Genomic DNA, 17,152 nt, shown 5'->3' with positions numbered 1-17,152 from the left:
ATAGAAGAACATGGTTTCCTTGATCTACAGCCTGGTTGACACGTAGCCGGAGAGAAAGTGAGGCAAACAACAGGTTATGAAATCAATCAATTATACACAAAGAGGTATTACCTAGGCCAACTCATCAGTGTCAACAAAGTCATCAAACATGTATCTCGATTTGTCTAATCAATATTCCTTCTCTTCAAAGCCATCTTCCCAACATAAAATCCAACATCCAACTAAATACCTACTTTCAAATAAAGCTTGAATAACCAAAATCACTCTCAAATTAGCTTTTTGGAAGCAGCGCCAAGCAACATGGATGCCAATCAACAATTTATGACATCCACAACTTGGCACAACAATCATGAGATCGATCACAACAAAGAAATGAAATCCTAATTATCATTAGTAGCAGTCATGTCCTCTAACTATGATAACTAGAAACCAACAGAACCTCAAATAACTGCATAACACATTGTACAAGTAGTTAAGAGAAGACACAGCTAACCTAACAACACAACATCCAATTCTACGAGGAGAGAGGTAGAGAGACTAATACTACACTAAAAACTCTATTGCTCAACACTAACTTCAGTCAATGAGTCCTTCACCTTTGGAGGTCTACCCCTTGGCCACCCGGGCGAGGTAGCTGTTACCGTGGCTGATCCACTTAAACCTTCTGTAGGCCGAGCCATCTTCCTCGGGCGTCCTCTTGGTTTCCCACTCCCCGAAGACACCTTAACCTTGGCAGGGCATTGGGGTCCTTGGGTGGGCGGCCCCTAGGCCTCGCTGGGGCCAAGACCGTGTCCGGTGGCAGCGGATCCTTGGGTTTTGGCGGCCTTCCACGCCCCCGTCTTGGGGGTGCATTGGGGTCCGGCTTCATGTAGTTGTTTTTCCAGAACACCAGCTCACCGCTATCTTTCATTCTGTTGAGGTGGTGAGAGAGGAGTGCAGAGTGACCGGCTGGCAAGTCCCCATATGTTGATTCAATGTATTTTGATATTGAGGATTTGTTTAAGCCATTCTTGTCATCCAACGCTTCAATGGCCTTCAGAATCATCTGAAATACCACAACTGAAACATTAACAACAAGAATCCTTTTTTTTTCCACTGAGAAATTGCTCACTGGATGAACTTATAACCCAAAAAAAGAAGGCTTTTGCTAGCAGAATGCAGTCCAAGGGGAGAAGATGCCCCTGTAATATTCATATAGACAAGGATGAGGGTTAGAAAATGATAGTTAGCTAAAAATGGCGTTTATCTTGGATCCCCCCTATTGTTTTTTTTTTTTTTTTTCCCCTGGTATATCAAATTATTGAATAGAGGAGCAAAAACAAAAGCAGTGAAACATTGTGAAATTTTGGAAAATCCCAAAATTTTTAGTATCAATGTAGATGAGGTAAGTGGATAACTTCTTATCTTAAATAACCAAGCTTAGAAGAGCTAGGACAATCCTTAGCAATGAAAGCTCAATTTTGAAGAGGGACATGAAAAATAAATGAAAACAAAAGCTACAATTTTTTTCTTTTAACACTATTCAGGAACCCATCTTAATTTTCTTTTTTCATAACACAATATCCAAAAGTCAACAGGAATGGAAAAATCCAAGGCAATGAAAAATCAAGAAATTCAGAAACAAACAACCCAATTTTTGTGGGAAATGTAAAAAGTAATGGCTGAATAGAAAAGGCTGTAAAAACAAAATTTGTTTAGTTTGAGATTTAATAGAGGAGATGTACCTCAGGGTAAGGAAGGAGTGATGGAGATTTATTAGCCTCTTCAGTCGCCATTAAATCTGCAGAGAAAGAGAACACGAGCTTTTTGAATTTGAAGCGCTGTCAGTGTAAGAGTACACCCTCAGCTCAGCTACGGGCACTCTTTGTTAATTTGCGATGGTAAAACTGTTTGATTTGAGCGTAATTTTGCAATGATTTGAGAGCTACATTTAAAGCAAAAGGATAAAGTAAATTTTTATAAATTATTTTTGCTTATTAAAATGGACGGCTGGGAGTCATTGAGTGGACTATAGAACGGTTGAGAGAGTCTATCATGGGGGAGATGTGGTACTGTGGTACTGTGGACTATAGAACGGTTGAGAGAGTCTATCATGGACGGCTGTGGTAGGTGTTGGAAAAACTGATTGGAACTTTCTAAAATCTTTTTGTTTATTTTTCATTTTTTATAGGGTTAAATATAAAAATAATCCACGAACTTTATACTAATTCCAAATTTGGTCCACCAATTATAAAAAGTGTCAATTTGATCAACGAATTTTTTAAATTGTACCAAAGAGGTACAAACGTTAACTTATATTCGAAAATTAACGGAATTGATCACAGGAAAATGTGATGAACAAACTTAAATGTCCTTAAAAATGTGGTCACTTGATGTGCACATGACTAGTTTTTGTGAAATTTTTCATCAAAGTTAACGTTTGTACTTCTTTGGTACAACTTAAAAGTTTGTGAATCAAATTGATATTTTTTATAGTTAATAGACCAAATTGAGATTCACTGTAAAGTTCATAGACCATGTTTGTATTTAACCCTTTTCGATATTATGAGGGTATCATATATCAATCAATGAAATCATTTTAGAGAGACTTTCATCCAGGTATTTTAATTTTACATTTTATAAACTAAAGTCTTTTGATTTTTAGAATTTTAATTAAACTCTAATAATATTGTAATAATTTCACGCTACATAATATTAGTCCATTACTATCTATTTTTTAAGCATATTAGGCCCTGAGGGCTCGGCGGCCATTTCCAAGTGTTCGGTAATATATTTTTACTTCTTTCTCAAGTTCTCGGTATTGGTTTGTCAACTTTATATTAGGTTTTAACTCTGAGATTACATATATTAAGGGTGCCGTTATTCATGCCCGACTTTTTTATTAGTACACCCACCATACTTTTTACATCCAACTTAATTTTAAAAAATGTTAAAATTTATTAGTACACACAATATGTTTCCTAAACTACCCTTACTAAAACCCAACAAATAATCCATCATACCCAACAATATTACTTAACTACCCAAATCCAACACCATCACCACTCTGCAGAGAGTGCAAAGGCTATCACTGAAAATCTGTCTCTATTGCTGCCTTCCCCTCTCATCACCACTGACTACCATTATGACCCAATTAAGGTAATTTTGTTGTAAAGAGGGGATTCATAGTTTCAAAATGAGTATAAGATTATTAATTTTGATGAAGATTTGATGAATCAAAAGTATGGGTGAAATTGAAATAAAAACTGAAAAATATGATGCTTGAGATTGAAAATGATGAATAGTAATTAACATAGAAAGAACAAAATGCCCTTATTTTTAACAATGTGACGGAAAGTAACGGAGATCTCACATTGAAAATTTTTTAAAATTTAGGTGCCATATTGGGTCAAAAAATTTATTAAGTAGTGAAGTGAAAAACGTGTCAAAGTTCAGAATGAGTAAACTAATAAAAAGTCAAAAATAAATAAATAAATAACAAAGAGAGAAATGAAATAACAAAGGGAGAAATGAAAGCAACTGCAAATCAGCATTGGCAAACACCAGTATTGAACCATATTTACAGTGAATCGTCCTGCTTCGAGATGCAGAAGACACATGACATGTACTAGATTACCATGCAGATTAAAGATGGGTTACACCTGAAAGAAACAAGATGACGAAGAAGAAGTTGCGTGAGTGAGTCCCAAGTAACTGCCTAATCTACATTCTCAAATAAGGTAGACACATATGCTCCTCTATACTATTCACCTGTGCTAGGTAATTGCAGTAATGAGGAGTTCCTGCAAAATTTTGGGCATTTTATCATTCTTGCACTAATAAGCCCAAAAGACTAGGAATTGGTGTATGCATCTCAATTCTCAATCACCAAGTTGAACAAACAATACCAGGAATCTCCCCCTCCCTTAAGAGATTTTCCTGTCATTTCTTCCACAAGTTTTGTGCACAAGTATTTAACAAAAAGTGGATCCTTGTTCACTCGTATATGTCTGTTTCTGTAGGCATTCTGATCACCCAAGAGACCAATCTGCAATCATCAAACTGATTAATTATCTAAACATTTCATGTTTGGATGTGACAAAAAATATGCATGAATCTTATCCTAATCTCACATCACATTAGAATGAATTAAGAAAATAACTAAACCTAATTGATTTTCCTAATTAGTTTTTGTTATTTATTTGTTATGTGTGTTTAGGTTTGATCTCTATATACATTGTAAAAGTTAGTTCTTTCTACATAATAGCATTGATTTGTAAAATTGTGTGAATATTTCCCCAAATTATTTGTTTGTTCTGGATTAATTCTGCTTTTGTTATGCAAAGTTGGGATCCATACATTTGGATCAGAATGACTATTACCTCTTAGCTTCTCATTGTATCAATCAACAGAAACTTCACCCACAGGGTCACTCATGTCCCTTACGCGGAGTTCAACGACCCTCAGATCTCGGAGATGTTGCAAGATCTCTTGGAGAAGATCCACTCCCTTGTCTCCATGCTTTATGGAGCTCATACAGTGCTTTAGAAACTCCCTGTCTGCTTCAAGAGCTTGTAGCCTCTCATAAACATGATCCACCTCCTCTTCAATGGCTATTTTGTTATCCTGCAATTCAAACTTAGTAACTGAGTTCTGCATTCCAATAGATTCAGATTCAACTTGTTCTTCAAACATTAACCCTTCTTCAGTTTCATTATCAGTTGCATCCAAAAGTGGGAGAAGCCTCTTTGCCATGGAACCCAATGTTTCTCTCTCAGGATCCTGTTTATCCTTAGAAAATCCATTTTCTTCTGGACTGCTAAAATCTTGATTCTCTTCAAATTCTTCGACACTATTTTCTGAGCAATGCTTGATTAATTTTACATCCTCAGAGAATTCCTCATTTTCACCCAAAGTGATTAGCTTCTCCTCCAATGCTTTGAGCTGATCCAGAATAGAAAGCCTCTCTTCCTCAAAGCCTGCTAATGATTCATCAAGAACGCTCATATGCTTAACACAATCCATAGCCATTTCTTCCAAACTTAGAGCTGCTTCATTTGAAGTATTGTTGTTACTGCTTTCTTGAAGGCCGCATAAGCTACTATCTTCATCCCTCACTTCACAATTAAGATCAATGGATAGTTCATCACTATCCCATGAATGGCAGCAAGAAGCAGAAGAATTTCTACTTCTTACACTTCCATGTTTAATTCTGCTCATGATCCTTATCTTCTCTTTCTCCTCATAATCTAAGACTTTCCTTTGCGATATTTCCAATTCTTTCTCTAGTTCTTGCTTTTCCTTCTCCCTTTTGTTCATCAACTCATTCAAAAGTTGTAAGGCTTCCTGATCATACTCAGTTTGTTCTTCCATCATCCTCTGATATTGCAATGCCTCCATTTGCATTGCTGCCTTTTCTTCTTGAAGCCTTGTTATCATAGCCATAGTCTGGTTGGCAGCTATTGCAGATGCACTCCTCTCTTCCTCTAGTTCTGCATATAAAGCAGTTAAAGCTTTCCGTTCAGCTTTCAGAGCTGTTTTGAGCCGTTCAATGGTTATAGCAGGATCCCCACCTTCCATTTCACTCACCGCACTTCCATCCAAGGACTCTTCTGCCACCAATTCTCTTTTTCCATACAGTTTCTTGTTTGAGTAGTGGAGATTGCTCCCAGAAGTTGGTGTGTCAGGAAGCTTCTCTTCCTCTGGTTCATTAGGCTCTGAACACATGCATAATTGATTCATCCGTTCTTGATCCTTTTCAAGAATACTTGTTTTCTCTTGCAATGTGGCTTTTTCTGTTTGTCTTATACCTGTTCAAATTAAATCTACTTTAGAAGCCAGCTCTGTACTTATGGTACTAAATATCTGTCATCAAAATGAACTTTTGTTTAAAGGTGGAGGTAAGATACGGATTTGAGATTTACCATTATCATTCTGAGCCAATAATGCATCAGGTACATTGGAAATTTCAGTCCAATTATCTAATATGGAAGATTGTCTTTCAAGGCATGACAGTGAAGATTCTTCTTGAGCTTGAGTCTGATCAACTGCATGGTTAGACACTTCTGTGTTTGCCAAATTTCTTGATATATTGTGATCAGCCGAAATACTTTCTTCTTCAGATGCTGCTTTCAATTAAGAAACCAGAATGCAAAACATAAATATAGACCAACCTTGTCTGGGAAGAGATAAATAGATTTTTGCGCATAAATTTCATGAATAATTAAAATTTCTCTGTACCTGGTGGTTCATTTGATTCTTTCTTATCTGGTTCCTCAATGTCAACGAATAAAGTTTGAGCTCCTGGAGCAGTAACAACTTGATCACATGACTTTCCAAGCAAATCTTGTTTTCCCTCTTCCACATCTACAGCAGAAGAATTATCAGTAAAACCCCTGGCCTTCTCCAAGCTTTCAAGTTCAGCATTTCTCGTCTTTGCTGCACTCTCGTTTACCATGAATAATGTTGCTTCTCCTGTGAGCTGATGTTGCGATCCAATCTTTGACTCAGAATAAAAACTTCCTTCTTGATGATCATGCTCTCTAATATCATCCACTGTTAATTTGTGGAATCCTTGGTCTGCTGTAGTTGAAAATTCAATCAACTCAAAAGAAATCAAGTGATGATTGAGATCACAGATGGTAGTAGCATCTGAGAATTGATGGTCGAGTTTGCTGTTAGAATCTGACTTTGTAATGTCACGAGAACCTGCTTTGTTACCTTCATTTGCATCCTTTTCATAACATAGCAATGCTGATGCAGACCTTGGACAATCTTCCTCCACAGTGTCTCTGAAGCAAGAACTACATACATCAGATGGAAATTGATGTTCGTCTGCTTCTTTATCATCATCATGTTCTTCTTCATTGGTTGTCTCCATCTCATAGCCATTGTCGCTGTGGGTTGACGGGCTATCAGGCTTGGTTGTGCCTTGGTACTCACCACCATTTTTGCCATCATCCACTGCTTCTATAGTTGAATCTCCTTTCTGGGAATACTCCAAACAACCCCAAGAATGCTCAAAAAACAGAGGAGGGCAGAGTTTGCTGTTGAAGCTCTCCTTGCAGCAACAACATATAAGAGGTTCCTCATCTTTTTCGAGTTTGTTCTCACTCAACCATGAAATGAAAGCCATCCTTGTTATCATTCCAGTAGAATTTCCTGTAAAATTTGATTGAGAAGCCAAGCAGTTCCAGCACATATTATGTGATTGGGCCAGTTTTTTATGATTCAAACAGTAACCCACTTTTGATATCTCAGTGGCATGGCTCTCACATACCAGATCTGTGCATGACTTTGAGCTTTTATTGCCTCGTTCCAAGATGTTTTCAAGTACTGTAGAACACAATGGGCAAGGTGGTTTGAGGCCGAAGTAGTTGGCAAATTTTGTGATCAAGTAACTGAACAAAGAGTTGAGGAGGAGGAGTGTTATCAAAACCCACTCAAGGACAGCATAAACTAGAACTACGATGAACTTGGGTGTGTTCTTATGCAACATGGTTGCAAACTTGTTGGTGGCCATGGATGTATGTGCCTATGCTCTTCTGCTGCACATAGAGAGAGAGAGAGAGAGAGAGAGAGAGAGAGAGAGAGAGAGGAACGGTTTTCAAGTTTGTACAGAGCTGTTGCAAGAGAAGCAGAGATGCTTCCCAGTTTGTTCTAGTTTGGTTAACACTTAAACAGTAGCAGTATATTATAATCTTATGTTGCTATGAGTTGTGACTGTAATTGCAATGTATTAATACTTTCTTAAGGCATCTTTATCTGGGAAAATTGTTACTTCCAGAAAAACCTCTCTCTCTAGTCAGCATGCATCTGTATCTGTAAAGGCTTGTTTTAACAACTAAAAATAGGCAATAGCAGCATTAAGAAAACAATAATAAAAGATGGGTTCCTCCTAACATTAAAATCAATTATATACTTGGGGTTCTTATTATTGAAATTAAAGTGGTTGGTAGGAAATGATGAAAGAAGGGTTGTCACAGTGGCAGGCATGATGGAAAAGCTAAGAAGAAAGAAAAAGTGAGTGGAAAAAGGGAAAGGAAGTGGATCAAATTGGGGACAGTGAGAGTGATCGAAGAGCCTTTGTATGAATAAAGTTGGTTAATAACGTTTGTGGAATTATGGTCTCTCTGTGTGTCTGTCTCCCTGCTTTTGCTCCCGGGCATGTATATGCTTTCTTTTGCTTTTTTAAAAGTTCATTCAAGGGTTTGAGAAACACTAGAAATAAAAATCAAGGAATCCAACTAAAGCTTACCAAACCAATTATACTTTTGAAAGATTTACAATGTCATATGAGTATTTAATTCACAATGTCAGAGTCAGTGTCAATCATTTGAGACGATTTATCAAAGAAATTGGTTCAGAATTGACTAGCATATTACACCAAATACTACACCTTTTACCCATGAAGCGCAAGTTTATCCTTGCATGTATATAATACAATAAAACAAAGGGCTTCAAGACTTGAGCACACTACAATGTACAAAACAGAGAACAAAGTTAACAAAATTAAGAACTTTAAGAACAAGATAGGATTTATAACCGTGCAAGTAATCAAAGATCTCAAGTTTGAAATCCCCCATATTATTGATTTATTAATGCATGGACTTTGCAAATGATATGATGCATATTTCAATAGAACAAAAAAAAAAAAATTGTAGGATTTTATTTACAGAATATTAATCACTTTTTTTTGTAATTAGTGGGGGTTTTTATCCTACAACTAATTTAAACCTCCAAGTGAATATCTACTCTACGCTTGTCTAAATACTTCAATCTGTATCTGCATTATCGTCAGCTTCTTGGCTTTCCCCTTCTTCCTCCATGGTATTTTGGTTCATCGTAAACCGCCAGCTATCCCCTTCCTCTATCTCCCATTGTTTCTTAAGTTCATATATTGCTTTAGATGCTGCAGCAGCAATTGCTGGATTGCTATCTTCTGCGAGTCTCTGCAAGAGGAATGATCGATGGACATGAGTGTCTGCCATCATTCTTATGGCAAAGAATGAAGATTAACATTATTTAATGCCTTTAAACCTGTAATGCTCCCATTCCTGCATTACCAAGAGTCCACATAGATGGAGCTGCAGCCAGAGCATTGGCTAATGCTTGCCTATATATAGCAAAAAACAAACAGGGAAAAATGGATGATATACAAATAAATGTCTAAAACGAACAGGAGTGACAATACCCTCAGCATTGTTTCTAAAAGAGGGGAAAAGTAGCTCCAAGAGCATAGGCTTCAATTACATTCGTTCTTTATGCTACAAAGGTGTTAGGATACCTCTTGAAGAACAAAGACAGCCTTGTACATGCACATCGATTGGAAGATTAAAGCATATTACATGATTGGCTTTGTACTCTTTACATCTTTTGTTTCTCAACCAAAAAGACTAAACTAATAGGTTAAGAGAGGAAACATTGCATTTTTGAAGTCACAAGAGGGGTCACGTTGTCCAAGGGGTCCTATAAAATACATAAGTGATGCTTGAATAACTTACCTGGTATTGACATCAGGAGAATTTGAACACTCTGCCAATAATGATACACTACTTTTGCCATCCATTGCATCAAGATCTATAAGGGTTGTAATTAACAGCTCGAGCTGCTCCAGATACAAAATATTAGTTAAACATGGAACACAATGACCAAACTAGGATTAATTGCTCGACCATATAGGAACATAAATACATGAAGATATGAACCTCTTCAGGATCAGTATAGTCAATTCCATCAGCTTCTGAGAGGGCAGACGCCATACTCCAGTAAGCTTCCTGTATATTACCATTTATAAGAGTATGAATATCACTCTCAAGCAACTGAGGAGGAAAGAGACTTAGAGATATCCAAGAAAAAATGACCTGAATTGCAGTAATGCGATCAGTAGATACTTCCCCTGGAGGGAAATTCAGAGTTTTGCCATTCTTTTCAAGCATTATGTGCCCCAGTATGTCATTTTCTGATAAAATACCATTTTCCCTATGCAGAGGACTGGATGCGGACATGTCAGAAATTATGGTTTCAAAGGTAAATATATAATGGGGAAAAGGGCTTGGAAGGGGTAAAATGACAAGTGAAGTTGAACAATCACAAAAGAAGCTTACAAGTTGTACATTTTGCTCACCATCCTATCATGAATGTTTCTAACAAACTGCAAAACAAATGAAAGGGATCACAGATTTCCTTATTATAGCATTAATAGAAACTTGCAGCATGTATTATAAATGAAAAATATAACTAGGCATGATAAACTATAAAGATCTTATCCTCAAATATTCCTAGTTATTCGTATTGCAAAACAAAAGAAGTTCACCTCCAAAGCCATTAGGGCATCTTCCATTGCACGTTGTTTGGCACGGAAGTCAGCACGGCGCAAGTCAGCCTAAAAATGAGTCAAAAGACAGCATCGAGATGTATCATGTTGAATTCTCTTACAAAGTTACAAGCAGGAGTATTTGAAGCATATGAAAATACAGAGTGATCTGGGACCAGAATACACCAAGAGAGGAAGATAGGCAAAGTATGGTAAACTCAGTTTTTTATTACCAAATCAATATGTCAAAGTCTTAAATCCTATTACAATGAGGCATATTTATTTAGGCACTCCATAACAGTAAGATACTTAAAAATTTTAAAATAGCATAATAATTAAACTGTTAGAATTAAGAGCATCGCCAATAGACTCTTCTTCAAATGAAGAATTCTTCATTTTTTGAAGAGAGAGAGCATTATTTTAGGCTCCAAGAGACTCTTCCAAATGAATCTTCAACTTAAAACTCAATTTCTCTCTCTTCAAATCTAGGACCCTCTCTCCTCTCTTCAAATATTAATGACATTAAATTTTCTTTATAATTCCTATAAAATTTACATTCTCTCTCCTATAATAAACTTTAAGTTGAATAAATTAAACTTTCTTTTATTTTGTTTGAATAATTTAATTCCAAAAAATTATTAGTGCATAGAAAAAATACAAATAATTAAAGTTAGAAGAGTCTTTTGGAGAAAAAAAAATTCAAGTAGCAAATTTTACTCTTCAAATTGCCACATAGGTCAACAAATCACAATTTGAAGAGTGAATTTGCTAGAGTCTATTGGAGATGCTCTAAAACCATAACTTAAAATAAATTTAAAGAATAATCCTTAAGTTCTAATTCTAATAAATAAAATGAAATAAAAAACATAATTTCTAATCCTGCCCTTAAGCATAAAATTGAATACAATTTTTCCAGAGAAACCTGCAATTTGTATATTCCATGGATGCTTCAAAACCACTACTTAACCATCATTGGGCTATTCTATTGAACACCACAACTGAGCAATTAATTAATATATGCTATAAAGTGTAGATTTAACTTATCAGATATCATGGTTCATTCAATATTATACCATTTTCTAGGGCACCATAGAGAAGAACCTAGGTTTCTTTACACCAAGCACAAAACAGGGTTCTAAAGAAAAATCTAAACAATTTCAAACAATTGTGGACACTGGTAAGTTTTACACTGGTAATCAGCCATTATAATGATATCAATGTTATGTCACATTCATCCTGTCAATTGTAGAAGTAAATAATTACTTTTTTCAGAAAAAAAAAGATACCTGTAAGGCTCATCGTGTCAAACAATAGACGGAAGAAAAGAATTGTTTTTTTCAGAAAAAAAAGGTACCTCTAAGGCTCCGTCACTCCAATGCTTATCCACAACACTTTTCAATCTAGACTCTGCTTTGTCTTTTAAGATCTGTGGAGGATGGAGGGTTATCAAACATTAATCAGAACGCCAGGTGTCTTCACCTCCACAATAAACAAATAGTATACATACCTTAGCAATATGCTGAAGGCGCTCTGCTTTCTTCTTCACATTACGGTCAATTTTCTCAGTGTCCTCTCTTGCCCGAGCTACAGAGCAGAAGTTTAAAATAAGGAAATCATACATTTCACCAGCAAAAATGAGAAAGATGACTGCATGTTTAGGCAACCCAAAAAACAAAACAAAATAACCAATCCCCCCTACATAAATCAAAATAAGTAGCCAGAAGTTTTTAAAAAGAGAAAAATATTCATCCAAGAATATAGCAAATTCTATGGAGTTACTCAAGTGATGTTTGGTTGTAGAGAATGACTGCGGGAATGGAATGAACATTCCCATTCCATTTTTTGGTTGACTCCTGATTCCCTGGTACAAGCATTCCTATGGAATGCCTGAAATCTTGGAAGTAGAATTCCCCACTTAAAGGTGGGGAATGCTCACGCTCTATTGCTACACGCATTCATGCTCATTCTTTCGCTTACTTCCACTCCCCAATAATATCTTCAGCTCTCTCTTGGACATCTTTGTCCCTAATGATACTTTCAACTCTTTCTCTCTCTTTCCTCACCTTTGGCCCCAATCAGTGGTTGGCCTTGTTTCTTCCATTCGTACCTAATGCTAGGGATGGATTATTGCTTCCTAATGATACATTGAACTCTTTTATTATCTCTCCTCTCTCTCTCTCTCTCTCTCTCTCTCTCTCTCTCTCTCTCTCTCTCTCTCTCTCTCTCTGTTTTTTTTTTTCTTTGTTTCTTCCATACATGCCTAATGCTAGGGATGAATTATTGCCCATGGTATGGCCAATACTTGTAATTTTATTCAAATGAGGAAGCCTAATGCCATTTTATCCCCTCATTGATGCGTTATGTGTAAACAGGAAGCTGAAAGTATAGATCACTTGTTTCTTCATTTCCCTATTACCCTAAAACTTTGGCACAAACTATTCTTGGAAGCACATGTATTGTCAGTGATTCCCAAATGTGCATTTCTTTGTATATGGCTCACCCTGCTTCTGAATTGTTATGGGTTTGCTCTCTTTTTTAAGATCTTACAATTTCTGTTCCAAGTCCAATTTGCAGATGCATCGTGACTATCAATTGGCTATCTTTATTGCTAACAATCTTGTTTTCCATGAGCGTACCAAACATATAGAGATTGATTGTCACTTTATCCAAATTTTATTGATCTTCATTTGTTTTTTAGGTTTCCTATATTTTTAGGGTTAGATTGTCTATTAAATTTTTAATACACAAATTTTGATCTTGGATTTTCATTAAACATTAATAATTATATAAATTGAAAATATTTTATAATGTAAAAATGAATATAGGATTTATTAATAACTGTAGTTGACATATGTAAAGCTTAATCAATGCTAAATTTAGGCAATTTTTGATAAAAATGTATAAATGTTTTAACCCAGAACCTGTTAAACAGTTAACAAAACAATGTGATAGAATCAATATTGATCCTGACCATGATTCCATGTTTCAAACAAACAATAGAAATAAATTCCTTCTTTGATTTGGATTCCATTCTTGGAACCAAACATAACCATAAATCTACATTATTTGTAATTCAAAATTGAATATATTCATGTAACTGTGCGTTCAATAATGAGTAGCGTTTTTAAAGCTCATGACAGTGGGGAAAAAAAGTGAGAGTTCTACCATCAAGTTTAAGAAACTCTGACCCAAGAATAGCAACATCTTGACGCACACGGGCATCCAACCTCATTATGCCACTGACGAGAATTGACAAATCATGAGCAATGATCTCTATGTATGTACATTTTCAATGTATTTAAAAATCATGCATTAGATGATAACTTAATAAAGTAATAATAAACTACCACGTGCAACTAAAATATTTACTTGTTTTTTTCTTTTGTGAACCATGCTCCACCTGACGTTATAATGTATAATACACAGCAAAAACATGGAGTTGCAAATTTTGCATACATGTCCTGATTACTTTTAAGATTCCCAAAATTAATTGTAATTTAAGAGTGCTTGTTTTTTCCAAGAAAGTAAACTATAAAGACTGAGAAAAGATGGATAGATGATAAATTATTCCAATCTCATCTTACAAAATAAAAATAAAAAAGCAGATTAGTGAATTTTACCGAGACAGCAGGATAATGTCATTGCGAGCCCGTTCATTGACAAACTTTGCATCATTGCATACAAATTTACAAGCTTCAGCTAAGGCCTGACTGGAGTGAATAGTTCTCTCAGGAAAGACTGGATGCTCATCTTCTTCATCTCCAATCTGTGAACTACTATACAACAGGAGTTCTTTAAAAGATATTGCAAACAATTTGGTAGTATTTACAAACTTCATCTGCTCAATATATGTCATCATCAAAGAGAAAATGGTGGAGAGAGAGAGAGAGCGAGAGAGAGAGAGAGATGTGAAAACCCAAACCAATACTTGTTGATCAAGAGACTGAACATCGTTTTGTAACCTTGAAAACTGAAGATGCAGTGGCTAATGCATAATGCAAGTGACTGATGAACCAGAGATAAGTGAACCATAGTGATTTGATGTGATGCAATGCGGACAAGAAAGAGATGCAATTTGGACAGAAATTTCTTTTATGACTTTTATAAAATGAAAGAGTAGAAGACAACAAATACGATTAATCTGATGCAAAGAGAGGATTGTTTTGCTCTGATGCCATATAAACTTGAGTTTCTTGCATTCCCAAAATGATTATAACACAAGATTTATATTATACAATTTAGAATGTGGGAAACTAAAAGTCTACTAGAAAATGCAAAAGATTACATGGAAACTCGTAAATGTGCCTATCAGTCTCTTTAACATTTATATTTGCCTTCAAGGTAACATACAATGAGATTATTCTTTCTGCATCCACTGAAATTATGTAAATGCCACTTCAGCTATTTCCTAGCTTTCTGATACTAATAGCACTATTGACCTTCAAGAACCAAAAAATACAAGCTTCATAAGAAGAAAAACTAAAATGTCCTGGATATAAATTCACAACACCTAGATCTATATAGGAAAATCTCACAAGTCTAGAAGTTGAAAAGACTAAAAGTGTGTTAGACAAGTAAAATGCTTTGGAGTAACAGTTCATACAATTGAGATTATTAAACTGGCACTTTACTTAACTCCTATGTTTCCACTATCAATTGGCATTATTTACTTTCCAAATACAAACCACAAGGTTCATGTAAAGAAATTTCAAGGGATCATGAAAATCCTTCACACATCTACATCTATGTAAAAAAATTCACAAGTTCCAATTTACAATACTAGTTAATAATAGTAAAATCATAAGTCACTTTGAAACCGACAACAATGCTACACATCCCAAACAATTTTCATAATATTAAAGGAACTACCTATGTTTGTTTAGAAAGAAGCAGAAGAACTGCATCATGATTCTAGATTAGTTATTATCATTCCCTTTGTCCTTTTACCATTAGGGGTTGTTGCACATACACATACGATAATATCTATTTCAACAAGGTAAATTCTCATATAGTCTTGAAACATAACAGCTATTCCGCAAGTCATTGTTAAAGAAAGGCACATTCAAGAAACTTAAGGTCCTGCACCATGGAAACCATAAATGGAGGTTTTTTAAAGCAATTTAAAGTTTGATGGTAATGAGAAAGAGATAGAAAGAGAAAGAGAGAGAGAGAGGGAGAGAGAGAGAGAGAGAGATAAACATTCTTGATTAGGTCTACTTTACATTAAAATTGATATTAGTTTCTTATTGATTCTTACCTAGTCTCCTCAGCACAATCACCATAAGTTATAATGCTTTCTTTTACTTTGGTATTATGAGTTCCTCTTGACACAGATAAGACAGTGGATCTCTGAGAGACAGTGAAACTAACTGGTTTACCAAATATACGCCACAAATGATCATTAGAGAAGCTCATTTTTTCTGACAAGTGACGTCCAAAGTTTAGCTGCCTCAGTTCGACTCCTTGACTTGGATAATGAAAGTTATTTCGTTGCATTGACTTGCCCAAAGAATTTACAATTCCATATGAGTTAGGAAGAGTTTTTGTATTAGTCACCGCAGGGCAGCTTGAAACCTTGCTTGCAGAAAGTGCCATGGGAAGGATCAACACAAGAATGAAGTGAATCTAGCCAGAACTTCCCTCACAAAAGCTCAAAGCTTCAGTGGAGACAGACAAATGAAACAAGGAGGTGTCATATACTCTATATAAAAATTTACCATAAAAGAACTAATGAAAAACTACCACTACACTAAGCACAAAAGTTTTTTGAACCACACAATGCTTATTAAAACAAAGTAAGTTTACAAGAATCAAATATTTCATTTTACCTTCAGCCAAGACCCAAAGTCCCCTATATCTGCAGTTTAACAAGTAAATGAACACCATATTTCCTTGGAAACCCATTTAATTCATAGGCACATCTTTTTCACATTGAGAATTTCATATCTTTTGGCTACAGCTCAGAATCAATCGTTAACCAACATAATCCTTATATAGGCAATAACGCATCCTCTACCTACCATTTTCTCTCTTTTTTTTTTCGGCAGTAAAATTGAACTTGCTATCTCCAGTCTTCTTATTAGGATTTTAAAATTAGTGAATTTTGACATGTTCTGTGTTCAAATTCTCTAAAGTACGTAATTTCAAGGTTGGAATGCTTCTGTTGTATGCCAAAACAAAATCATGTCATGAACATAAAACATAAATAAATTTTCTCAGTTCTTTCTTCCATTTCTTATAAGGACACTCCTGTTATAGTCCCTATTTCCCCTTCTGGCTACCATTAAAGGGTGCCCACATTTGTAATCATATCTTCTTTTATTAAACTTCATTTGAGGTTCTTTCTAGCTTCTTTATCAAGTACTACAACAACAGGTACATTTTTTTCTTCAACTTACAATGCAGAATGCAGTTGTTTTCACACATATAATTATTTCATATAAAGTTCAACAATCAGGAAGTGATCTATTACTGTGATGAAAATTGGTTCCATACCTCACTCTTTGGATCTGATTGGGGTAAAGTTTAGCAGCTAAACTACTGCGAAATTTTTCTTTGGAATGGATTCCATTTGCCTATTACGTCCACCTCTGGAGATAGACCCAAAAAATAAAAGGGGACGAAATCCCACGAACAAAGCTTAAAATTGAAAATTAAAGAAAACCCTTATAATAAAAGTGCACAAAAATGTCATGAAACCAGTTGACAGTCAGTGAAGAAATCAACAAATGCAAAGAAACTACTAACCTGTGGTAAGAAGCACTGACTTTCGAGATCGAGAGAGAGAGAGAGAGAGAGAGAGAGAGAGAGAGGAGTAAGTAAAGTTGCCAAATTTGTAACTACAGAGGAGGCAGAAGG

At 35.5% G+C, this 17,152-nt stretch overlaps 3 protein-coding genes across 5 annotated transcripts; all 3 read right to left on the bottom strand.

Moving 5' to 3' along the window:
• Positions 1 to 166: 166 nt before the first annotated feature.
• Positions 167 to 1,881, bottom strand: LOC147283229 (HMG-Y-related protein B-like). The gene is given in 3 exon segments (XM_086248118.1): positions 167 to 739; positions 742 to 1,045; positions 1,725 to 1,881. Coding segments are annotated over 3 exon segments (537 nt in total). The 5' UTR covers positions 1,776 to 1,881; the 3' UTR covers positions 167 to 557.
• A 1,679-nt stretch (positions 1,882 to 3,560) lies between these two features.
• On the bottom strand, positions 3,561 to 7,761 carry LOC147283228 (caldesmon-like protein (Protein of unknown function, DUF593)). Its single transcript, XM_086247716.1, has 4 exons — positions 6,220 to 7,761; positions 5,904 to 6,104; positions 4,362 to 5,789; positions 3,561 to 4,027 (listed from the first exon to the last, which is right to left on the bottom strand). The coding sequence occupies exons 1-3, from the start codon at positions 7,499 to 7,501 to the stop codon at positions 4,381 to 4,383; spliced, it is 2,892 nt and encodes a 963-aa protein (XP_086103842.1). The 5' UTR covers positions 7,502 to 7,761; the 3' UTR covers positions 3,561 to 4,027; positions 4,362 to 4,380.
• A 755-nt stretch (positions 7,762 to 8,516) lies between these two features.
• LOC147283227 (senescence-associated family protein) lies at positions 8,517 to 17,152 on the bottom strand. 3 transcript variants are annotated; one of them, XM_086247382.1, is made up of 14 exons: positions 17,042 to 17,152; positions 16,790 to 16,884; positions 15,552 to 15,951; positions 13,915 to 14,070; positions 13,460 to 13,533; positions 11,802 to 11,878; positions 11,649 to 11,720; positions 10,295 to 10,363; positions 10,086 to 10,132; positions 9,843 to 9,972; positions 9,687 to 9,755; positions 9,483 to 9,586; positions 9,019 to 9,094; positions 8,517 to 8,930 (listed from the first exon to the last, which is right to left on the bottom strand). In XM_086247382.1, exons 3-14 carry the CDS (start codon positions 15,887 to 15,889, stop codon positions 8,754 to 8,756), a joined length of 1,389 nt encoding a protein of 462 aa, XP_086103508.1. In that variant the 5' UTR covers positions 15,890 to 15,951; positions 16,790 to 16,884; positions 17,042 to 17,152; the 3' UTR covers positions 8,517 to 8,753. The 3 variants fall into 3 exon arrangements, with proteins under 3 accessions (XP_086103508.1, XP_086103510.1, XP_086103509.1); XM_086247384.1 differs by having other exon boundaries at positions 13,915 to 14,067; positions 17,042 to 17,151; XM_086247383.1 differs by lacking the exon at positions 16,790 to 16,884 and having other exon boundaries at positions 17,042 to 17,135.

This window comes from Dryas octopetala, chromosome 6, assembly GCF_963921425.1.
Source record: "Dryas octopetala chromosome 6, drDryOcto1.1, whole genome shotgun sequence".
In the NCBI taxonomy this organism is placed as follows: domain Eukaryota; kingdom Viridiplantae; phylum Streptophyta; class Magnoliopsida; order Rosales; family Rosaceae; genus Dryas; species Dryas octopetala.
The sequence above is the reverse complement of the archived record's forward strand: the minus strand, read 5'-3'. Positions and strand labels throughout refer to the sequence as shown.